Genomic DNA, 26,084 nt, shown 5'->3' with positions numbered 1-26,084 from the left:
TACTTCCTAGAATTATCTCATCTTGATAGTCACAATGATCATCTTATCTTCTTTTGGGTATGTATTTAAATAGGTCTGATTCAAACCTAAGAGCTGAACTCTAAATGGTCTTACTACATTAACTGTAACAACAAGCAAAGCAGAAAATTTCAGTTTTCAATCTGCTCAAGAGACAAACACTCTCAAAACAGAACCACGTCTGGAAAATACTATCACTGTGTCTAAGCATTTGTGTAAGCATGTAGGAGATAATCTAAACTGTGTGTTCAAATTCATTACCACCTCATTGCAAGTTTTACCTTTGAATTAAATTTAAATTGAGACTGAAATGAGTTTAGTTATCCCTATTGTGCTGCACAGAAGATTCTTTGTGACGGCAGGAAGAACGATTGCCTTTGGGATAGAAAACAAAATTTGAGATACATCTGTCACAAAATAATTTTTAAAAATCACCTAAGACTACAAATACTTCTCTAGACTACTGTGCTCAACACCCTCTTGCCTCCATTTGAAAGTGAGAAAAAGTATCTGATTTAAAAAGTGTTAGAGCACTCATGTTTTCCTGAAAACCAAGAATAGTTCTATCACATTATATTAAGGGATGACATTTTCCTAGCACTTTTATCTCATAAAAATCTTCATCTACAAACAACTGTCTTCACCTGAACATAGGAAATCTACAGGGCTACACTTGACATGAAGGTCTCAAGTCTTTAAACTATATTTTAACCACCAATCAATGCACACAAAACTATTAGAAACCACAGTGATATGGAAATAAATACTCTAAAAATGGTTTCCTGCCTTGGAAAAATATTTCTAAAGTTTTTAAGCCATTTTAATTATTTCACTTCACTAAGTCACATAATTAATGAGCAACGTGACAAACTGCAGTGCACTAATTCCTACATTTTGTTTAACTATAATGACACTTGTGTGTGCATATTATCAGCACTGCCACACAGATCAACATACTTGGGAGGCACAACTTTGATGTATGCAACAGTGCCTCGCCAAGGCACCACCAAAAGATGATGGAACTAGATGACCTTGAAGGTCCTTTCAAAGCCAAACCATTCTGTGACTCTACAAAACAAAGTAATTTTCCCTCCAAAGACAGCAAAAGGATGTAAGTAGCACCAGGAAGACAAGACTGTTCACAGGATGCAGCAAGGCAAGTTAACAGGGTCAAACCAATGCTACAAAAGCAAAAAGAAAACCCCTCTACGTGGCAACACATCTCAGGTCACTTCCACTGCTCAAGAGGGCAAATAAACAGCATCATAGTGGTTCAGCATGTACTAGTTCCCTTTTAGAATAAATTCAAGTATCATCTTCGCACAGCAAATGATGTTAATCTGTGTAACAGAAATGTCAAACTATATTTAAAGTGATCGTCTGCAAATTTGCTGATAAGACCATTGTAGCAGCAAATTTTTACAGAGAAAGAGGATATAGGGAGCAACTTTCTCCTCCAGGCAACAACGCAGCAAGAAAGCAAGAGAGGACTTTATTCATTAAATTGCTGAGGGAGAACTATCCATCAACACTGAGGCCGTTTATCCACCAGTTCAGGAGTGTCCAGGAGGGAAAGAGGCTTGAACTGTGCAGACAGCATGAACTCAGGTAGCAAAAGGAGTGGTAAAAGAGAATTATTAATGTGCAGAATAGAGATTGTCAACAAGGTAACAGACATTATTTACAAGCATTGCTATTACACACTCAAGCACAGCAACAGGACTTACATTTAAAGCAAAGTAGCCCATGAGAAGAGACTCTTTTAAAGAAAAAGTAGATCCAAATTTAATCTCCAACAAAGGAGAGGACTGTGATGTTCTAAGTGACCTGGCATGCCTATACCACCTTTCTTCCATTTAAAAGTGAAGAGATACAAGTGCCTTTCTTTATCTTTACTTCTCAACTGTCTATTAAGAAGTGTCTGCAAATCTCAGCTTCTGACCCACTTCTAATTATTTAACTAGTGTTTATTAACTGAAAGGCATCTAGCACATATGCAGCTTACCATGTTAGCAGTTGCAAGACAGGTAAGAAAGTGAAGAATACAATGCAAATAAGAAATGACAAGGTATTAGAAATTATCAAATTTTCTTTAGGAAACAAACTCATGTTACATATTTTATTAGATCTCAAAAGAGAGAGAAGACATCTTAGAAATATCTAACAACATAAATTAGTAGCAATATATAAGCAGGATAGCTCATATTCTGAGTGCACACTGATTACAACAAAATGTGAAGCAGCAAACACTGAATGTTTCAAAGACTTCTTAGAAATGTGCATAAATATACTGACCACTTATAACCAATATTATCAAAGCAGACTCTTGTGGAATTGCAGAATCAATTCACGGACCTCTGAGAATAAGATATTACTGTAACTGCTTGCATTTGCCTGATGCTACTTCGATCATTTCAAGATCAGCCAATAATGCCTTTGCCACAGTGCAAGTTTAGCCATTTTTATTTGCTTTCCTGAGGCATTCAACGTAACAGCCATTTCATCAGCCGAAATAAACTCAGAACAAAAACCATGCCACTCTTGGTTAAACTAGGTGAGCTAAAAATCAAAACAAAACCACCCCCAAAAAAAACCCCAAGGCTAAGTGCTGATTTTTGTTTCCTGGCTAAAATGTACTATGAACAACAATCTACTGTGAACTCTCCCATCTTCTGCTTATCACATCACCGCAAGGCACTTTGCTGGGAGTTACAAACCTTTCTGTGATGATTACTTTGCATTCTGTAGATGCTCTGCTGTCAACAGTTATGAATGAGTTATAAAGGGATTTAAATTAAAAAATCTCCAACTTTGGAGCATTGAGTAATGTTTTTCTGCAAAATGAATATAAAACCCAACATTATTTTGACAGGAATGATACATTTTCATCAGACTTGTCAGTTCATCCAAGACACAAACTATTAACCAGAGGATCCTACAGCAAGGTCTTTCTTACAAATACATGACTGTGTGATCAGATTACTTCTTAATCATTTCAATTTTTTAGTCATTTAAACAAGTTCCTCATATCTGACAATGCTGACTGGGGGATGGGGGTGGGTCTGTGGCTGAGGAGTATTTATTTTTTTAAAGCAAGGTGCATCTCATTGATCTACTGCTGATAATAATTAGCTGATGCCTTTTAGCCTGTCTTCCTCTAGAAGCAAAGGTTACATGTTAGTTCTTGGTGTGAGGGGAAGGAATACTCATCTGCATATTCTCTCTTTGGGCTGAGTTCAGCTAAATTGTCATGACAGATAAGAAACATCAAACATTACAATGTTCTTAACAGTGTAAGGAAATACAGTCAAGAGAGACACAGTCAAAGGGGGAGGCTGTAGCATGTAACTGAAGTTCCATATATTTGATGTTTATATATGAGAGGGATAGAAAGGCCATAATATAAATGCCATACTGTGAAAGAACTTCAGCTGGGCCTCAGACAATTATTCCTCAAGAAAGTATATAAGCCATGAAAGGATACAGAGAACTTCTAACCAGCCTAAAAAAAGAAATAAACCTGACCTTATATTCCTTCACTGATCTCACTCTATTAGTATCATCAGCTTTAGTCCTGTCCATAATATATTAACAATATTAAAGTAACAGGTGCCTGGAATGTTTTCAGAGTTTTCAGATTATCTCTCAAAAGTATTATTTTCTTCTTAAAGGAATAAAAAAAAAAGCTGCAAATAACTGATTAAAATCCCCCAAACAACCATAGCTCTAATACCACAAGATACTACATGACTTTCACAGAAGGGTAAGTGAACCTTCTGAGTACCACATGCAGAGGTATCTCCTGCCTCATTAGCAGGTAACCTACCCAGGAGGCTGGGTCATATTCCCGAAGTACATCATTCCATGACAAAAAGTACAGGCAACACTGACTACCTTCCCACCCTCTGACCTCCCCAGTCTAATGGACTTTAACCTTGGCTAAGTCTTATTTGGGATCACAGGACCCAGCAGAGGTAGAAACTTGCTCTGGCACCCCCTGGGGCATCAGGAGTGTCTCCAACAGAGAAGAAAAGCCAGGTGCTTTTCCCACTGCTAGAAGAAAATATACACGTGCACAACATCCAGGCTGGGGAGAAAAGATAAGCTGGCAGAGAAGTAAGTCCACAGCAGGGCACAAGAGCAGCATTGCAGATGCCCAGCCAAACCAGGTCCCAGAGATTCTGGCATTAGGGGTGTGTTTAGAATCACAGTACTACTATGGCACCACTAAGTCCCCAGGTCACAGGAACAGCTGTACTAACATTAGGAGTCCTCTGTGGAGTGATCTGGCTGTGTATTTTGGGAGGACTCCAACCTTTCCCTTGCACTAACTTCCTTATAAACACATGCTTCCTATTCATACAGATTATAGTAGAGGCTTAAGCTGTTAAGAATGCAAGTTCTCAAAATTATCTCCCAAATTTATCACTGAATGATCCAGAGAGCAGGATAGCAATATAATACTGCTGGCTCTGTTACTGGGTATATTTCCAGCCAACTACAGATAACATCTTGGAAGTAGGAAATACATAATAAGTACATAATAATCCAAATGGTCATTCACTGCAAACAACAAGCAGGACTTGTACTGCTGGGAAACACTGAGAAACAACTTGTTGCTGCCAGCTGTGCCAGTGAAAGTCTGACAGTGGTTGCTATAATGACAAGGACACATGAAATGTCACTCACCAAATCAGAGCTGGCACAGAAAGTAACATCTAGGAACCAGTACTAAAAGTAACTCTCAAACGAGCTCAAAAAGGATGCTATCAAAAGAGTTCTTTAAAATACCATATAGCAAGGTGATACTGCAGGAGAGTAAGAAACAGGGAAATGCTCACTGGAAAGACGAAACAGAGCAGCAGATCAAAGGAGGAAAGAAACCCCATACACAACAGACAGTTTCTCGAAGGATGACTGTAAAATGCAGGGGAAACATTACCATGTCTCTCTTTATATTTTGGTCTCCAATGTGATTTTGCCCTGTTTGCAGATTCTTTCCCCAAAAAACCCAAGACAGAAAATTTCAGATCCAGTGCTCAAGTGGAACAGGACCATAACTATTTGAAGGTGAATTTTATAACAGGACAAGCCAGGTGGCCTTATGAATATCCAACACTAAATAGAAGAGGACAATATGGAGATAGAATGCAAGGCTGCCTCACATCTTGTATACAAGCAATTCATATACAAGACGTAGGTGTCCATTAGGAGCCTCACCAGGGCTGGGGCCAGGCTTGCTGTTGTGCCAAGGGAGCCACCTCCATCCCATGTTTCCTCCTTACCACAGTTGGACCTCAGGTGGTGCCACAGGGCAGCCAGTGCCAGGCCTTATCCCTCCATGGGGACTGGCTGCCACAGCTTCCCTGCCCAGAGAACTTGCAGGACAGCAGGAGCCATCAGACATATGTAGGGACACCGGGGGAGACAGGGCTGAGCACTTTCCCAAACACAGAAGCTGCCAACAGGGCTTGCAGGCGGAAGGAGGAAGGAAGGGCCACAGTCAGGCAGCCTCTCTCCTTGGCTTCCCTTGCAGACAAACAGCCCAATGCACAGGGTGTCACTCCCGCATACTGGGGTGACACAGCATGACACAGCAAGCCAGGCAGCAACAGCCCAGCATGCACAAGCCGCAAGATGCCTCCTCTGCCAGTGACGCCCTCGGCTGCTTGTGCCAGAGGCAGAACAAGGTCCATCACCATGGACAGCAACACCCACCTACAGCTTGTTCCAGTTGCTCAAGCCTGGCCTGTGTAGACTGCCCCTCTTCACAAAAACCAGGACAATGTTTCACAATTTGGAGGAAATCCTGAGTCCTCAGAGGGTGCTGGAGTTGCTGGAAGCAAATTTTTTGAGCAATCACAGGGGCCTTGGCTAAGGAGAAGGAGTAGGAAGATGACGGACACCAAGAGCCATGCCAAGGGGAAGATGTCAGTGATAAGGAGCTATCCCAAGAGGAAGACGAGACCAAGAGCTGGCTAAAAGGAAAGACAACAAGGAAAAAGAGTTGTCCCAAGGTGAGTACAGGAGAGACCACAAGTTATCCCAATGGGAAGATGAAAGTGAGAAAGAGCTGTTCCAATGGGAAGACAGCAATGAAAAAGGCATGTCCCAGTGGGGACATGACAGTGACAGAGAACTATTCCACAAGGAAGACAACAGTGACAAAGGCATGTCCCAACAGGAATACAGGAGAGACCAAGAGCTGTCCCAAGGGGAAGGTGACAATGACAAAGATGTGTCCCAAGGGGCAGATAAGAATGATGAAGAGCTGTCCCAAGAAGAATACAGGAGAAACCTGCCCAAAGGAGAAGAGAACCAAGGCAAAAAAAATCACCCAATGGGAAGATAATGACAAAGACATGCCCCAAGGGGAAGAGGACTATCACAAAGGCATGTCCCAGTGTGAGGATGATAATGACAAAAAGTTGTCCCAAGGGGAAGACAACAATGAGCAACAGCTGTTCAGCAATGACAAGAAGCTATCCCAAGAGGAAGGATACAATGACAAAAGGCTGTCCTAAGGGGAAGACAACAATTACAAATAGCTGTCCCAAGGGGAAGATGACAATGACACAGAGATGTCCCAAGGGAAAGAAGAAAATTATAAAGAGCTGTCCCAAGAACAAGACAGGAGGGACCAAAATGATGACTTCAGCTACAACACCTGGGACAACCCCTTGGACCCAAGTGGAACCCTGACACTGCTTCCCAGGAGGGGCCCAGCTGTCCCAGAAGTATGGGCGCACAGGAGGCAGGAGAGGTAGCTCATCTGTGTGCCTTCTGCCCCAGTAGGTGCCATGGACTCCAAGCCAGCAGCTGCTACCCTGGCCAGAGCTCTTGGGGAAGAGGAACATTGCGCGGCTCTTGTTTCCAAGGTACAAGAGGTGGAAATGGCAGCAGCTTTTTCTGCCTTCCGTGAGCTGGTTACAGCAGCAGGGGCAGAGAGCCAGGCAGTTGTCCCACACAGCCCCTTCTGCCCAGATGGCTGGAAGCCCATGGAGGGATCAGTCCTGCCAGCACCAGACAGTGAGGAGGAGGTCTTGGCCAAGCAGGACAAGAGACACAGTCAAAGGGTGTGAAGAGTGAAAAGATGACAGTGACCAAGCTCCCCCAAGGAGAATTCTACAGAGTACAAGACCTGTTCCAAGGGGAAGGTGACAGTGACAAGGAGGTGTTCCAATGGGAAGAAAAAACAGACTGAGAACTGTCCCAAGGGGAGGACAACAGAGAGCACAGCTCATGTACTCCTGCAGACGAGAGGCTCTCCAATCCAATTCCACCCCTCATGAGGCCCCAGCATTTAGCCTGCACACCCAGGTGCCAGTCTATGCCTTGCCTACCCAGTTGGAAGCCCATGCCCTCAGCAAACAGCAGGCTCTCCCAAGCCATGGCCATGCTGCTGCAGGAGAGCATTCCAGGCTCTGTGCAGGCTGTTCCAGTGGCCCTACACGGTGGGACTGCCAGAGGGTTAGTGCCCTGCTGCCAGCACCATGCTGGTCCAAGGAGGTGGCAGCTGGCCCTGAGCTTGTGCAGCATTCCAAGGGATGTGGCTTATGGATGAAAACTGAAATAGCAGTGCAGGATAAGAAAAGATGTTTATGTGAGCAGGGAGCACTCCTATGAAAAGAAACTAAGTTTATGAAGGGATTAAAGGAGCGTAAAATGAGAGCAAAAATAAACCTAGAAGTATCTGTTATCTGCTTTCTATGTAAGCCAACCAGAGCTGTAGCCTGACACTGCATCACCTTTCTCCCAAAGAAATTCAGAATCTCTAACAAAATCACCTTTCTACAGCAGCAGCTGGTTGCTACTCCTTTCTGTGTCCCCTCCAGCTTCTCAACAGTGATTGAGTGGTCTGCCTCTCCCTGCCCATGTTACACTATTCTGAGAAGAATATTGTTTTTAGAGGCCATAATTTCTTTAGGAGATAGCACGTGTGATAATTTTAACGACCTATTGTAAGCTATTACTACCTGCTTAACTCTCATTTCCTTCCTGTTTCTTAATTTTCAACTTGGCAGTGTTGTTCATCCTGAGAAATGTAGATGTACGTGGTCAAAGCCACAATAATTCAGCTGTAACACATGGAGTTCTTCCCTCACAATCTTCCAGAAAATCTTAATAGAAGTGAAATACAACAGGAAGAAACTCACTCGTGATTATAATACATCTTGGTTCTGATTTCTGGGAAGACCTAGTCTTTCATGGAAGTTCTAAATAAAGAATAAAACACCATCTAATGAATGAGGCAATTAGTGGCGTTTTTCATGGACAACTAGAAGAATCTCAAAAGTGAACACCAAACAGTATTTTAGGGTAATCTGATCACTTGCTTGCCAGATCTGCCTAACCATGTCAGGTGAAATCCAAGAGAACTATGGTCCTGTAACCTATGTATTGCAGAATGACAGAAACACTTTACATTAGAAGTAGATTTTTGGATTCTAAGCATTTTACTTTTCCTTTTTTTTCCAATTACTGCACACTTCTGAACTATTAAAGACCCAAACACAGACTATGGTACTAAATGGGAAAGCAAATCTATTTGATAAGGTTTTTTTATTTGGCTGGTTTTGAAAACTATGTGATCATAGTGTGCACCTGGTAATTAATTACATACTGTTCTCACTGTCTATACTGAATAATTAAATCACTCACAGAGAGTAAAGACATAGCTCAATTCTCTGTACTCTTATTTGGACCAAGATATGGCAAATACTATGGGCTAGTTAACAGATTGTTTACCCTGTCAATATCTCACTGAGAAATAAAAAGTACAAGTGAGAACAGAACAACTCAGAGTAGGGCAAATTTTTGATTGGAATTCCATTAAGTCCAGTTCACCTTCAGAGAACTGTGTCACAAACATCCTCAAGTAAAAGGGCAAAGATTCTCTTCAGCACAAAGATCACAGGGAATCAAGGTTTGTTTTTTGTCACAAAACTAAAACCCAAACATGGCCTAACATTTTCTTTTCCAACAGAAATAAAAGATTGAATAAAATATTGAAATGCACTTGATATATTAGTATGTTTTCCAATTCGATATTTAAAATTTACTGTCACATTCTTGAAGTACTCAGCTTTCCTAAGTAGTCACTGAAGGAGAAACAGGTGCATTTCAAGGACTCACCTACTTAACAGTGGAGTCAAAATTTAGACACAATACAGATGGCTAATGGTACTACCTCCCCCCATGGACTGACAGAAAAACTAAGCACTTGAAAATTCTCACTTAGTGGCTGCTACAGTGACAGACTGAGTCATATCTCTAAATATTCCTTGCAAAGAGTGGCAAAGGTTTTAACTGTTTTACCATGAACAGTCCTTCCTCCCAAGTGATTAGTTCAAGGATATTATTATATGTTCCAGGGGAAAGACAACTATAATTAAGGTTATACAACGCTTTCAATTAAGATTCTACTTTCAACTGTTAGTTCACTTTGAATGGAAATATTCAAACTTACAATGTCATTCCAAGAAGAAAAAATAGTGCTTTTTCCTTTTTTTTTTTTTTTTTTTGTTTTGAGATGATTACTAGTACCTTCATGCTAAAAAGCAGGATTTGATGATCTGCACCAAGGTAATGAAAATATGAGAGATGTAACTATCATAAGAGCCTGCTGCTGCAAGTCTCTCAAATCACCCCTTCCTAACAAAATCTTGTTAAAATTCAGCAGGTACATGATCTGAGGTTTCAATATATGCCAAATGTGTGCCAGGTCAAGGGGCTAGACAAGACTTTTCCTTGCTGTTCTTTTCCCTGGCAGATGCAGACTGCTGTAATATGAAGCAAAAGCCACAAGGCAGTGGACTGGTTCTGTGGGTCCCTCTGTGTTGTGACTGAGACCAGAGTCCAAACTCTGAAGTTTCGAAGAAAGACAAAGGCAGCCACATGTGTCACACAGGAGGAAGGAGCAACCAGAGGGAATATTCAAGACTAGTGAAAAAGAGGAGGATGAGAAAGTTCACATGAGACAGTTCTCAGGACTATGACTGGGGTGTTGGATCAGAAAGAAGTGAAAACAGTACATGGGAAGAAGTTGAAGAAATGAGGTACAGCAGAATGAAACTCCTGTAGTCAGCTAGAGAGCATTCCCTTTCAAACCATGGACATCTGACCCCAATGAAACAACAAAATGTGGGAGACTATATCACAAAACAACTGCCAATTTCACTTACTTAATTTGCCCATGTGGAAGCCTGAACCTCACCAGTGACCTTCCTGAGCCTGATACAGTGCAAATAAAGTGTGCATGGGTCTCCCTTTTTTGATTTTTTTGTCTTAAAGACTCATCATTATAAAGATCAGTCCTGTGAAATTGAGAAGTTGCTTCAGAAAACCTTAGATTTAACACAGCCTTTTCAAGCTAGTCTTTGATACTTGGTGCTCAATGGCTTTCTACAATTCTCCTCCTGGAAAAATAGTCAGAAAAAGGCGTTTATTCTATAAGGCTCCAGCAAGGTGTCAATGGCATTGATGCTCATTACATCTTGGGACCGTCTCTCTCCATTTAATTTTCTTTTACTCTGCACTCTGTTGCTATTAAAAAAAAAAGTAGTAGTTTAGTTTTAGAAAACGAAATTGATGGGAGTTCAATGCATCAAAATTTGACATTACTATTACTCAATGCAAATCAACTATAGTTTGTACCTCAGAATACAGATGTTAAGTTTCTAAAGAGTCATAGAAGGATGTAAAAGTCTGTATTGCAAGTCAGGCTCTCCTTTTAAAGTCTTGCTTACACTGCACTAATACTCTGAAAAAAAAGATGCAGAAGGTCAGATGGGCTGGAAAAAGGGAAAGGTTAGAGGAAAACTTGTGCTTCCTCTTCTATGTGACCCCTCACATGCTGCATCTATTGCCATGAGCATCCAGGGACAGGGTGAAAGCTGGGTGATGGGAGACATTTGCATGTGGATCCATGTCTGTCACCCTGTCCCATTCCTCATGCTTCCCAGTCCATGTAGCAATCACCACACTGATGTCTGGTACAGGCTCCTTCATGGCCAAGGTCCATCTCAGCCTGGACCTCTGGATTGCACCAGAACATTGGAAAGACCCTGATTAAAGAGCTGTTACAGCTATTCCTCCTATTCAATTCACACATGTTTAAGAAAAGCTGTCCTCAAACAGCTCTTTAAAAAGGAGATATTTTCTTCATAACTGGGCCATCAAAAGCCCACTATCTTGTTGCCCAGACCATGCATTCTTTGTACATGTGCTTCAATCAGATTTTTGAATGAGACAATTTATCTAAAATAACTCAAAATATCCTTAACTGCTATTTCAAGTGAAAACAATGTGTCCCACATGGAGTCAAATTTTGTATTTGTTGCCATAAATATCTGACAGGTATTGTGCCCTGCTTAGAGTGATGGTTTGGCTTAAAGCACGTAGGATTCACCATAGATAGTGCATTTATAATTTCATTTGCTTGTTTCTGCTTTTGATGTTTCATTGGAAACATGCCCAAAGACCAGGAGATCCTGAGGTTGCTCACTACCCATGGCCTCCAAAAGGGACCGAAACATTAAAATTAAATAGGTTCAGAAAAGAAATAAATGTTAAAAAAGGGGAAAAAATTATTGAATTAGTTTTACAGAGCTGCTTCATGACGTGCTGCCCACCAGGGTCCATCCTCCTCAAGCAGTGGCCATCTCCAAAGATGAAAAGCAGAATCATGTGATAGATGATACTGCAATGAACTTGGGTAAATCAGTTTTATCTCCGTGCTGTCTCTTGGAATAGAGTTGACATTGAATGATAGGAAATATTCACATATTGGTGAAGGGAAAAATTAGCATATTGATGCTTGCAAAAAATTAATTGAAAGTGGCACCAACATTATAAACATTATTTTAATATGATATGAATGGCAAGCACTTGATACAGAGAGGATGATATATTGATTTTTCTCCTTCTGCACTATGCCTGTCACTAAGATCAATGGAAGTCACATACCTATAAACCAAGGCAACTGTAATATGTGGAATTATTTATAGAATAGCTGCTTCAGGTACACACCAATTGCAGCATCATATTGGATAGAGTTACAACCAGAAGACAAAACCATATATTACATATTGTAAATGATAAAGCTTGCTGTCATTGTTTCTCCACATTTTTCATAAGCTAAAGAAAGAACTAATAGAAGGATTTTGGTACAGCTTTCTTTGCAAAAAGAAAAAAAAAAGGCAATAAACATTGTTTAGTTTAGGACTACAAGACAACAATCCCATTTACAAACTAAGTCATTAAAAAAACCCTACTGGAAGTATTTTCCAAAAGAGAGTTGTGCAGTGTACACTGAAGCAAATACACTGAAACACCTGAAATTGCTTCTGGATTGCTCAAAATTCTGGGTGCATCAAAGAAGCTGAAAAGCAGCAGCATGCAGAAGCCCAGCTCTCCAAACTTCTGGTGGCAAGAAAGCATGAACCTGTCACCCCATGCTTCCCTTTTACCACAGTCAGCAAAGCTGTGTCAGCACTGGCAGGAAAAGAAAAAGCTTTACAGCTACACAGGCACCTTTATAATTTTCATATCTCAAAATGATGGCATTTCCAATAAAGGCTGCTTTTGAATCACCATTTACTTTTACAACTCACTTAGTTTCACAGTACTCTCCATCTCCTACTGTTAACTCTTGAAAGAAGCCTTTCAAAAATCAATCCACTCTGTTAGGATTCTAGATGTTAAAAATTGAATTTTCCTTGTCTCCTTCTTTTGAAAGGCTTAAAAGTAATTTGTGGCAATCAGCATAAAGGGATTTGATTGACAAAGTTTAACAAAGTGATCTAGAGAAGATTCACTGGGGGAAAACTGCTAAAATGGTAAATTAAATGGCAAACAGTTTTTCTGTTTGTTCTTGAAACAAAATAGGTTCTTTTAAATGTGAAAATCATTCTAAAAGCTCCTACAAGTAGTTAATGAAGATTTTAGAAATGCACAGCATAATCTTTCAAGTAAGAGTCTGCAACATCAATCAAATAAAAGAAACTACAAAGAGACAAGTGTCCCAAAGACTAGCAAACAAGTCTGTTGACCTCATTTGCACACACCTCAAAACCAGAACTGGCAAAGTTCCCTCAGGTAAAACACAGATTTAGCTGAAACACTGTTATATCTCTTGCTGTGGAAATTACAGCTTTTTTTCCCCTCCTTTCTTTTGTCTTCCTGCTCTTTCAATTTTCCTCTCACAAACTGTCTTTTCTCTGTAATCCCCCTTTCTCCGCCTGCCTACAAGAGCAGTGCCCAGCTGGGGATCCGGCGCTGCTCCAGGGGGAAGGGGCGCCGCTCCAGGGGCAAGGGGCGCCGCTCCAGGGGCAAGGGGCGCCGCTCCAGGGGCAAGGGGCGCCGCTCCAGGGGGAATGACAGTGCTCCAGGGGGCCCTCCAGCAAGCGGTGGGCAATGGAGAGGAAGGCGCAGTTCCTGCTGAGCGTCTGCAGCACCAAAGATACGAAGGAAAAGCACCCCAAAGACAGTTCTTAAACTGCCTGACCAACTCTCAAGGGGAGCACCACGGAGTCATGTGCTGTGTCCCCATCTACATTTTTACTCTTCTGTTCTAAATTTTTGGGCTTTTATTCACCAGCTCATGAGGTAAAAAAGTAACTTGGCTGCTCTTCTTTTTTGTTTTTAAAACTTCCTATGTGAACAGTGTTATACTGATAGAAATCAGCATAGTTTAAACATACATTTATTTACTATCCTGAAGGTGCAGGATATTTTCTATGCTACTGCCATTAACTGAAGGCCTTTGCTTTACAACTCAGACAATTGTACCAACCAAATCAAAATTATTACCTTCCACCCAACACATCTTTCATCTACTTTAGTGCAAGGCTTTTTCAAATTAATTTATAGGGCAAGAGCAGGATAAATATTTTTTCTGTTTAAAACTGCAGCAAAACCATAGAACTGACATTTTTTGTAATGGTGCTCCTACCTCACATACCCATATGCTAATTAATTTTTAATTTTTTTAAAAAATCATGTTTATGTCTGCAAAACTTTTTCAATCCATTACTCAATATTATTATAACACAATAATGATTTTATATGATTAGTTTTCCTGTATCTCCTAATTTACTGTAGCTAAACCCATTTTTTTATTTATTGGAGACATAACAGAAAAAAATATTTGAAATGCCAACACAAATGAAATTTAACATAGAAAACTCAGAATTGATAAAACATGTCGTTATGAAAGACTGCACACCAATCATTCACTCACTGAATTACTGCAGGGACTGAGGGATTTATGCAAGGTAATGATACACACAAAACAATACACCTCAGTTTAATACACCACACTGCACTAGCACCTTGCAAACCAAGTCTACACCTGAGCTGTCTCAGTCCTCTGCTTGTTTACTCCTTGTAAAATTACCTTTTTTTTTAGAATATCTATCTTTGCCAAAAGACAAAAGGACCCACTGTATTAATCTAAACATCAAATATCTAATTTGCCAATACAAAATATTAAGGTCAAGATTTACCCACTACAGATTTAAAAGATGATTGTTTACTTCAGATGTTCTTTGAAAATCCAACATGCAAACAATTTGTGTTTCACAGAACTCAAGATAAGATTCAGTTATTTCTTTGCAGGCTGACCAGAGTATTTTCTGTTAGTTTTGTAGTGACCTTTGTTATGTATTATTCTAATGTTGTGGATACATTTTTTAAACTCACATAGAAAATATGATTAAAATTATTTTGCTATGATTAAAACAATTTTGATATGATTAAAACCATGTGACTAAACTCATGAAAATCAATTATGAAAGTTTTTTTAGAGAATCTAGCACCTTGATTCATTTTATGGTCAAAATATGTCGCTCCATGAGATTTTTTATTCATCAAAGATTCAGGCAATCAGAAATCTTTACATCTTATAATTACACATTCCTGCTAACATCAGCCTCAGTTTCTGCATAGTTGTAATTTAGAATAAAACATGTTTTTATTAACTTTTTTTAAAGCACAGAAAACATTTTATCAGATATTAATGGCAACTACCATCTTTCCAAACATACTTGGCTGTTTCTTTTATTAACACATATTAGTAAGAGTTACCAACTGTAACAAATGCTTATTTTGCTCTCCCAGTATTTGTGTAAATTTTAAACAAATTAATATGTAAACATTTTAAAAAGTGTTCTTAAAACAGCAAAGTGGCTGCTATTTACTTTGGTCAAAATGTACCATTGGTGAGTTGATACTTAAGAAGTTTCATATATCTATCTCAGAAAATTAGAGATAAAGCACAGAGTTGCCAAGACCTTGCACACAAAAAGGACTTACCAGCTGGCGCACTGCTGGTCACAGTGCTGGGGGCACTGAGCATTCACAACCAGCCTTGGCTGCTCACACTGCAGCTCCTGCCCTAGCTCAGGAACGAGGCACATGCAAAGATGCCCACGTACCTTCTCATGCAGTCCAGGGCCCGGATGAAGAAGTCCTTGTGCAGCTGGTGCTCGTCCCTCAGGATGGAGCACTGCTCCAGCGTCACCGACATGGACGTCCGGTCTTTGGCACTTTTGCAACAGGTGAAGCGAACTCCGTTCAGCTTCCGGCAGATCTGAAATGGGGCAGAGAGCAAAGGTTGGCCCTTTCACACCAGGCACACTATGCAAGCCCAGAAAGCGAATACAGACAAGTGCAGTACTTCTCAAGAAGAAAATAGCTATTAGAAGTTCCTAACTCCAGCCTGGGTCATATGGCTGCTGACCTGTGTCTGCAGTTAAATCAGTCATTAGCACTGCCTCAGGGATGCTCATACTTTCAGTGTTATGGCCATGGTGGCCTCACACAGCACCAGGAAAGGTGAAAAAGTTGTGCTGAAAAGAATTGTACATTTTGCTTTTGGTTACAAATTCGTAGTGTTAACACTCTACAAAAACAGCACCAAACAATTGTAGCTCCTGACCTATAGCCCATTTCCAGTTTGTCCAAATGACACATTTTAAAAGCAGATGTGCAGGGCTTTTGTCAGCAGGACAAGCCTACAAATAACCTGCCCTCTGAGGACAAGGGAGTCCTTACCACTCTTGGGACAGTGGTGCACACAATCCAGTACTGCACTGTTAGAGTTTAAGCTCAACCCAAGACATACGGTTGTAATCAATTCTCTCTCCTGTTTGCCCCAACACCCCCCAAGTGAAGCAAGAATGAAAAAAAATCTACCATGCTTAGTTCTAAGCATTTTTTGCAAGTCACTAAAATGCCTACACATACTGGAGCTTACCAAACCACTACATCCAATTTCCTGAACTTGAAATAAAAGGGATTTGTATCAGCCCAGGCTATAAAAGGAAAAGCTGTTTCACTGTTTCCTCACTTTCTATGACAACAATGAAAGCTTAATTGTATGAGCACCTAATGAATAAAGAAAAACCTGATAGGTCTTAACTCAGACATATGAACTCAGCAGACTAACTACCTGAGGGTATGTATTCAGACACATCTGAAATTAAATAGATTTTATTTTCAACAGGTAAACTGTTGAATGTGTGACCCCAAACTATGAAATCTTAACACAAATGGCTGCCATGGATAGTCTACTGTCACTGTACACTTCTACAAAATTATAAGGGATAGGGGGAACATGACATTTGAAGGATAATTTCTCACCTTAAGAATCAACTTGTGGTTGTACCAGCCCATTAGTTTATACTTTGTGTTCAAACAATATTTTACTAGAAAAATAAAAATTTGAAGGAGAGCTGGTGTGCCCAAGTGTGGGTCTACCTTTCCTCTGATTGAATTTATCCTAAGAAAAGGTAATACTTTGCTCCTATGCCCACAGGATCATGGATCTACCAGTACCAAAGCTCAAAATTACTATAAGAATAGGGCAAGGCAATAAATAACAGCAGTAATCATCCTAAGGAACTTCCCAGCTTGGCTATCAAGCAACATCTTGCAAGATGAAACTGGAGCATGAACTTCATAATGTCACTTGAGCAAATAAGCATTTCTTCATCTGTTAATTGCATTCTCAGAAATTCTATTAAAATCAATGGCCCAGAAAATACTTACAGTCTTTAAAGTCTTTGTGATACCACGATAAGGACGATCTCAAAATTTTAACTCTGGGAATTAATGAATCAAATCTAACTTAGAACCCAAAGGGGTACAGGGTAGTGAAGGGGAAACTATGAGTATTTATTCCATTCTAAATTTTAAAACTTAAATCTGCTTAAAATTTTGAACAGTTGCATTGGGATTTAAATAAAACCTTCTATGAGAATTTGCTTAAATAATGCTGTAAAATAAGTCCACTGCTTAATTGAAGAGATTAATTCTCTTTACACCAGTCTCTTTGGAAGTCCGTGAGTCATTGTGACAATTTGACGTGAATGAGTCATAAAAACCATCCAGGTAATTATTCTGGATGAGTGGTGGGCTCTGATGCAGGGAAAGGAGACTAAATCCCAGACCTGGGCTGACAGCACACAAACAAAGCCCTGGCTAGTGAGAGTCAGTTTTCAACTGAGAAGCATTCTAGGCAAAGGAGCAAATTACCAGAGCCACCCACAAGCTTAGTGTTCATTGAAGTTCAGTACAAATATATCAATAATTTTAAAGTGCATTACATAGAAAACAATGTGTTGAGTTAAATAATAAAATTAAAAAATCCTTAGATTCTGATTTAAGGAGAAATGCAAGTTAACCTGATAGGCTAGTCCAGATAAATCCTCAGAATGAGTCAGTTCACCAAGCAGCAGCAGTTAAACAAATAATTAAAATGGGCAAACACAATGCTCTGGTGCTCTAGAAGTCTAATAAGGGACAATAGCAAATACATAGTAATAGCATTGTATCAAAACACAGAGTTTATCATTAGTGTCCACCCTGAAATTTACCCTCAAATTTTCTCACTTATTTCCCAAATATATTGAAGATACAGGAAGAGAAGAAATAGGAGTTAACTTTTATTAGATTTATTCCCACAGTCCCATTACCTCAGGTATTACATGCAGCTGCAAATACATATGCACATCCATGTAGAATCTCACACATCTGCTGCAATAAAAAATGATATTGCACAGCTCCTGCAATAACCAAGTTATATTCTTACATCCTTTCCAATAAATAAATGGAACATAGTCTAACAGTGTGTAGATCAATGGTTTCAGAAGGTTACAGTAAGGTAAGCTAAAGAGAGCAAAGGAAAAATCTGAAACACTTTGTTTATCCCAAGACTGCATTTTACCCGGGAAATTATTTTCAGGGAACCCAGACTAGAAGGTAGGATACAATTTTCTATAACCAAAGAATAAGTACATTCTGTTATAGTCTTTGTAGCTCATTTTATACTGTTCTGTACTGACATATATTTTACTTTTTATAAAAGCAATGTTTCATAGCAATTGCAGAACTGGTAGTGCAAGAAAAGCTGGTATTTTTACTTACAAAGGATTTATACTGCAATAGCATGTGATAATATTTATTAAGAACATGGCCAAATATTACTAGCATTATGAAAGTTACAGCAGTGTTATTAATACAAAGTTAATATTGTCTTTGTCCTGGTGTTAATGAAAAGTCATGGAAGATTTTATTAATAATTTTGTATCAAATATTTATTTTCCTTGAAGGGTATATACATTTGAAAGCCTCCCAAAACACAAAGTTGATATCAAAGACTCAAGTCTCTGCTTGTATAAGTGGGCAGGGATGCCAAGGGTACTTTTTAAAATCTGGTTGAATTTCACTATCCTGAAAACCTTGACCTATTCTTAAACACCTAAGGGTTGTTTTCTTGGCTTTTTTTTTTTAATATCCATGTACAAAACCCATTGAACTGGGAAACAGAAAGGGATTGTTTGAATAAAGCAAAGTAAGTATTAATCATTGTTTGATAAACAATTTTCTTTATGCTCTTCCTATGCCTGAATGTCTGTCCTTTGCACATACTTTGCAACACTTAATTATAAAAGTACTTTAGTTAACAGAAAATCAAAAGTTAATGCAGTGATAGTAAACAAAAGCCAGAGCAAATAATCACATCCCACATCACACCTCAAGGTTTATGTACATTAAATAAAAAGCTACTTTGAATAACTAAATTTCGTATTATCAGAGAATGGATATGCTTTTAAACAAACAAAAGGTAGTGTAACGGAACACTGTGTTGCCTCTCTTGAATGAGGGGATACATTTTCAGCTATGGTTCTGTCCATGTGGGGGATGAAGGGCTCCCTCTGCCCAAAACCACACTCAGTCAACTGAAGGAAAAACATGACCCACAAAGACCAAGACCATCTCTTGCTCAAATTCTAATCTGTTCTACCACTTCAAAAAGGGAGAAAAGGAAAATATCTGTAACAAGTGGAGGAAGAGGAGATACATTTATAAGTGGGATGAGAAACTGTTAGAAGGGGTTATGTTAGAGAGCCACTTCAGCACATCTACCTACTTTAATCCTTGAGTTCTCCAGCCATATCCTTAAAATCCATTGCACTTACAGTATCATGAATTCATCAGGTGAATGCATTGAAAGCAGAGAGCTTACCGTCGCAGCCAGCCACATGATTTCTACATTCTTTCTCTTTTTGGCCTGGATATTTTGATGGAGATTTTCCAGCAATCCCTTTAAATCATTTTGTTCTTGAAAATGTGGTAGACCTGGAGAAAACAGGACAATGAGGTTGCTCATTATGATACAGTTGATGATATGAGTTTCCTGACTAAAGAATGCCCATAGTAAACAGGTCTACTATTTACAGCCTTGTTTGGGGAAAAAAGGAAGGAAATTACCAGCTAAATATTTAGGGAATAAGCAAACCATACGTCTCTCTGAGTACTGGGTTGTTCTCCCTAAGATATTCCTCATGGAAAATTAAAGTATCTTCAACTTTTATCTTACAAATGGATGGTGAAAACCAAAATCAAATCTCTGCTGTAGTTCTATTTGTCACCTATTACAGACACAATGGAAATCAGAAGAGAAAAAACGGAGTGTATTAAAACCTGCTTTGATGGGATGATTCTTTATAAATTTATTTTGAAGTCAAAATATTTTGCTTTTGTTTTCATAGTGAAACATTCCATTTTTGTTTGGAAGTGATGCTTTAGCTCCTTATATTATGTAACATGAGGGTCAAACAGCACTAAATATCCCCTTTAAAACATAATCAATGATATTTCTCAGTCTGAAATGAAATGGGGCTTCAATTTTGAAATACAAAATAATTTCAGGTTTACTTGAAATCCAAAATTTTACCTGCTTTTTCTGGGCACAGCAGCTGAGCTGAAGGCTAATTTATCACACATGTCTAGCAAAAATTCAAGAGTAGGCAACACAACTTCCTCCTCTGTTTCATATGTATATCTAAGGAGGGTTTTGTTCTAATGTTACCTTTATCTTCACTAGTTTTGAAAATCAGTAGAAACCATCAAAATACGTTTTTTGAAATTATTTCTTCTTATGGTGGTAAATAGCAATTGCAGTTATCACTAGAAAAAGGCACAGAATGAGCTGAAGCAAAGTAAAACCAAACTGATAAATGGATAGAATTTACTCAACAAGAAAAAGTAATTTGTTCCATCTGGTGGGGAAAAAAAACAACCCAAGCCCGAATGTTTGTATTCAATTGAAAGAGTAAAAATGAGGTAACTATTATTAATGAAGGCCAGTATCTGTTCTAACCTGATCAAAGCTGGAATGATCCCTCTTATCAACAGGTTTTTACCTTTTAAATCTAATAAATTCTGTAGTTTCCTTTATCCATGATTCTTAGTAAGAAGCAATTTAAATATATTCAAAAAGACCTACTCAAAAATGTCTCAGTTGCCTTACTCACACTGTGCTGCCTAAAACAAAAAATAAAACCAAGCAAACAAAAGCTGGAAAAAGTTCATCCAAACTAGTTTTGTACTAATCTTAATTTAGATTGTTTTATTCTGTGTATTATAACTTGAGATAATGCAGAGCACATAATAATACATCTACTATCATTATTTATCCTATAAAAGCAGCACTATTTTGGTGCCTAAACCAGAGTTGTATTTGGTTGGCATTTTTGGTAGGAATCTTTCTGAAAGTGGAGAATTTCCTACAAGAGAATTAAAGAGATTAAGAAACAAGTGAATGACAGAGTGCATGTTCATCTACAAGAAGATAGAGAGAATGTCTGGGATATGCAGTTACAATCTAGAATACTATTGGCAAGTGGAATTACAGAGGTGAGAGAAAAACTAATAGGAAAGGTGGCAATACCGTTTGGGGAGTGGAAAATTGGATTCTTTAAAATGGAAAATATGAATGAGCAGCAGGTAAGTGAGGCTGTCAAAGGATGGTGGATGCAACAGCCTGGCAAGCAGGGCTGTGAGCCCTCAGATTCTGTCAGGCTTCATGATCCCTACTTGTAACTAACAGCTTTGGGAAGTGGATCCCGCATTTATTTTGTAGAGGAGATTTGGCACTATCTGGAGAGGTGCGACAAAAACATCAAGGAGCCATCAGTACTGAATGGCTCTCTCTTGGCTACATTGCCAGGGCTGCTGCCAGGCTGAACATGATTTTATCTTCCAGAGGTGGGGGGACATTGAAGTCCTTGCCTGGATGAATAATTTGGAAAGCTTCACTTTTTTTCCAGGGAGCTGGTTTAAAAGGCACATTCCTCAAAGGCAAAAGAGTGATTCCATACAATGACAGGGAACTACTGGGAAAGGCAAGGGAACCATCAGGTGTTTTGTGTTCTGTAAAAATTTGTACAAAGAATAGACTCAGATCGACAAGGTAAAGAAGAATCAAGAAGGTGATAATAACCAAAAAAAGAAGCAATGAATTAGACAAGCATAGTTGTCAAAAGCCTGCACAGTCTGGAAAAAGTCCAGGAAGATTATGTGTCTCACCAACAATCCTGCAGGAAGACAGGACAAGTTTAAGTTCTGTGAATGAAAAGCAGCCAATACTATCTGCATGCAAATTTTTGCTTTTATATAATCAAATCCATTTATGAGGTTGCAGATCTACTTTAGACCTAACCCCAGATGAGGTTAGTTTTTTGTGGATATTTTCCTGGCAGGATTCCCCTAAATTAATTAGCTCACTTGTATGAGATTCTCAGTAGAAATCCTAGTTCTATGGGTGGATGGATGGGCATACTGCCCACCCTTTAGGACACAGAGCTTTCACTTCAAATTAACCAATTCAAATCATCTTGAGCTAAAAGATAAACATGTTTTCATACACAGCGACATACCAAAGCTTTGCACAGAATTTTAAGCAGCAGTATTCACCATGAGGAGTTACACACACCTCCTGTAGGATATAGATGTTCAGATTCAAAAGATTCTCACTCCACCCACCTCATTCCTCCAGCCAAAAAAAAAAGGAAAAAAAAACAGGAGCAGAGATCTAAATCCAAGGTATTTCAAAATCAGGCTGTAAAACCTACAACATATGGGACTATGCCTATAGTTTAGGCATTAAGATTAACTTAACAGTATTAGATTGGTGCAAGTGGTCTTTTCAGTCTTTGCTTTCATCAATGAGAGTAACAGCATAGTAATGTTCATGTTTATGATATTAAATTTCTACAAAAATGGAATACAGGGCCTATTTTAATGAACTCATGTTATTCATATCATTATGATGTGGCTCATTGCTTGCATTTGCATCTGCAGATCTCACAGTGGTTCACCATACCCCAATACATTTTCAGAATGAGAATAGAGGGAATGACTGAAACGGATGAAAATTCCCACTGAGTATTTCTGTCCAAATACAGCAAATATTGTCCTCTACTTGAAATATTAACAAATTTATTATTTTAATGACTTAAAAGAGCTGTTTAGTTCATCTTTACTCTGCTTCATTCTCCTTGCAGTTTCCTCTGTGGCCTTGGGCCTGCAGTCACTGTTGGCTCAGCAGGGCTGTGTGCAGGTACAGAATGTTTAACTTCATGGAACAAGTGATGTGATTGATGTCTAAGTCTAAAAGCTGCACATTAATGTTGTGCTAATATTACTGTCTTACAATCTTTCCCCTATCAAAGCTTTTCAAAGCTCTCTGTATATTGCATTATTTTGTACTCACAATCAGGAGGCATTTTTTCCGTAAATAGCTTGTAATATTCTTTGAGAAGTTCTAAGTTTTCCTGGTTAATGTTTTCTTGCAAAGTGGTATCACCAAACCTATGAAAATGCAAAATAAATTATGAAAAAAACTCAAACAAACAAAACCTCAAATCAAAACAGAGGTAAATTATCCTTCAGAGTGATTTCTTTGCTTTTTTATTTAGCGTTGGAGGTACTAGATTTTGTAAAACATACAGTTGTTAAGTTCTTATGTACTTTGGAACTAATATTTGGGAGGAACATCATCACTCACAGATAATTCTTCCAAAAATTTATAAAAGAAGTAATCCATTTACAAACATGCAATAAAGCACATATTCTTTTTACCTTCAAAGATCCTGAATAAATGCAAAGGCTTTTTGAGGGAATTTCAAATGGCACCACAGGCAGGGAACACCAACTCCTACATCTCTTACTTTTGCTGTTGCTCAGGTATATCAATTTCTACCAGAGCTGGAGAATATTGAAGTGATACAAGGTGGAAGAGATGCAAGTGTCAGACAGAAAACCTTCTGAAGAACTAATCTGAGAATGCTGTAAACAGTCCGATTACTTCTCTGAGCCCTTTCTGCCCCACACTGCTCCTGGCCTGTTAGTTATCTCGGTTTCTTGTATCTGAAATTAATGAGAGAACCATTTCTCCTCTGGAGCAGTGCTTTCACCATTAGGCTCCACAGGAACATGACCCACAGCACAGTTGATTTAAGGCTGCAGCAGCCCAGACCTCAGCAGTCACTCCACAGAGCTGCAGCTGCCTCAGGAGCATGTTCTGGGCTTAATTGCAGCATTCAAGTCTGCTGGGAAACCATTACCCACATCCTCATTATCCTGCACCTCACAGAAAACCCAGACAACATCAGGATGCCATTAAACTTATCCACAATGTAACTATAGCTATGCAAACAAATACCTTGGAGCCCTAGATTTCTACCAATAGTCAGGTTTCACACAGGCTAAAGAACCAACAAATAAATCTCATGGTACCTCTGCTATAGTAGATATGAATGTAAAGACAGCCATGTCCCTTGGCAATTAGGGCCAAGTTTTTGCAATTCATCTTTAGAATAGCCTTGAAATGGAGAAGAGGAAATGGAGGAGTACAGAGAGAGAGGCATGGACAGGTAAGTGAGAAATTCAGATAGAGAAAAGCAAGCAAAACCCCAAGACACCAAAATACTGCTGCATTATGCACAAGGAAAGCAAATATTTAAATGGGTCAAAGGGTGCTTTCTCAGCAGCCACATGAGAGTATATCTGATTTAAAAGAAACATTGTCAAGTGCACTTTATTGATAAAAAAGGTAGATTTTCATCTAACAGAGCACCATTTGGTAGAAATTTACCACAAAAATGTATTTCTAGTCTCATGCTCTTTATCCCACAAAAATATCCCATACTTTTTACCAAAAAGTATGTGCAGTGTTTCCAGTCTCAAAGACAACTGTGCAACTGTAGTAATATTTAGAATTAAGTCAAAAGCAGACAGTAAATACATGAAGGAAAGATGTTTCTGCACTGAATAATCCAACTTGATTTGCCTGATAGATATTACTATATATCCTTATTTATATATTATTTTTTCATTCATGGCTTTTTTTGTGCACAATGTGAAATCCCCATGGTAAACATTCTTCCTGCCACTACACCTGCAAGCCAGACATCTTTTCCCACCGACTCATCTATAAGACCCAGATAGCCAGGCTGCTTCTAAACCTTGTCAAATCTTTCTTCAGAACATTTGTAACACACAATCCTTCCTGCCTATCCCATCTATGTAAACTCTCATGAACTTGCTTCTTGGTTACTGCATAGTCCTTTTTCCCTGATTTTGGAAAAATGAGTGTTCCCTAGTCACAATTGTCCTACTGATTTTGTTGCTTTCATACATTATCACTTTGGGCGTGTCACTCCTCTCAGCACTTTTCGTTTTTATGACATCAAGAATAAGCTATTTTCATTTTTAAGGATATTCTAAGGTCTCTAGCCAACTACTCAACTCTTTCACTAGTAAAACGCCAGTTTTTACTGTCTTTTGATTCAGTCTCCTATCCCATATTTCTACCTTACTTTTCTCACACATCACCACTTGATTTCAAGAAGTCTCCCATAAACATCCACAAAGCTCCCTGATGGCATTGCTTAGCAATCTCCCTTAAAAAGACTGATTTTACTTGGCTGTCTACAGAGAACAGGAGGTGAAACTCCTGTTGTGCTTGACTTCTTACCTATTGCCCAGATCAAGGGTTTTTCACTGTCTCTCTCTTTCCCAAGCTACACTTTTGCTTTGGATTTTGGGCTTATACTGAATGCAACATAAAGACATTTACTATGTCTTTTGGATGCTCTGTAAATAAAACCAGTTAAAAACCAAAAGCTTAAAAAAAAGTAGCTGTCTCAGTTGACAGCTCTGCAGTCTCAGTCTCTACTCTGCAGTTTTAGCACTGCACAAATGTGGTAATTTAACATGACCAACAGATACTCTTCTCTTGGAAGAGAAAATTAATAGGTTGGTGAAACTTTAACTATTATCATAATAATTAATTAGTTTCCAGCAATCTTTTCAGAGGAGTAATGGTAACATATCAGCCTTCATGTTTCTACAAACATACTACTAAGGCATTCTGTATTATTAACTACCACTCCTCAACCCTTGAAAAAAGCCCTAAAAAGTTGAGAGAAATTATACCTATCTAGCTTATAACTTGTCCAGCAGCTTCAATTCCACCTTTAAGAATAAGAATTTTAAATTTTCAATCTCTTGAGAATCTCAGAGTATTGTATACAAAGATCTACATCTGTGAAATAGCATTTCATTTTCTATCTGTATCCAAAAGAAACTTGGTATTGACTGTGTGATATGAAGCCCTTCATACAGTCATATCTTCACTTGGACTTTTTCATTGTTGCTTCACAGCTTGTGTTTATTTCCTTTAATACCTATTAAAATACACACTGAGTCAATGT

The 26,084-nt window shown here is 38.8% G+C and overlaps 1 protein-coding gene across 1 annotated transcript in view; it reads right to left on the bottom strand.

Moving 5' to 3' along the window:
* The window catches only part of INPP4B (inositol polyphosphate-4-phosphatase type II B), a 269,367-nt gene that overhangs the window by 20,499 nt on the left and 222,784 nt on the right, over positions 1–26,084 (bottom strand). Inside the window, exons 21-23 of the mRNA XM_071555695.1 lie at positions 23,081–23,178; positions 19,550–19,662; positions 15,456–15,610 (exon numbers count right to left, since the gene is read on the bottom strand). Of these exons, the coding sequence (XP_071411796.1) occupies positions 15,456–15,610; positions 19,550–19,662; positions 23,081–23,178 (366 nt within the window). The remainder of the gene's footprint in view (positions 1–15,455; positions 15,611–19,549; positions 19,663–23,080; positions 23,179–26,084) is intronic.

Source organism: Pithys albifrons, chromosome 5 (genome assembly GCF_047495875.1).
Source record: "Pithys albifrons albifrons isolate INPA30051 chromosome 5, PitAlb_v1, whole genome shotgun sequence".
Classification (NCBI taxonomy): domain Eukaryota; kingdom Metazoa; phylum Chordata; class Aves; order Passeriformes; family Thamnophilidae; genus Pithys; species Pithys albifrons.
The sequence above is the reverse complement of the archived record's forward strand: the minus strand, read 5'-3'. Positions and strand labels throughout refer to the sequence as shown.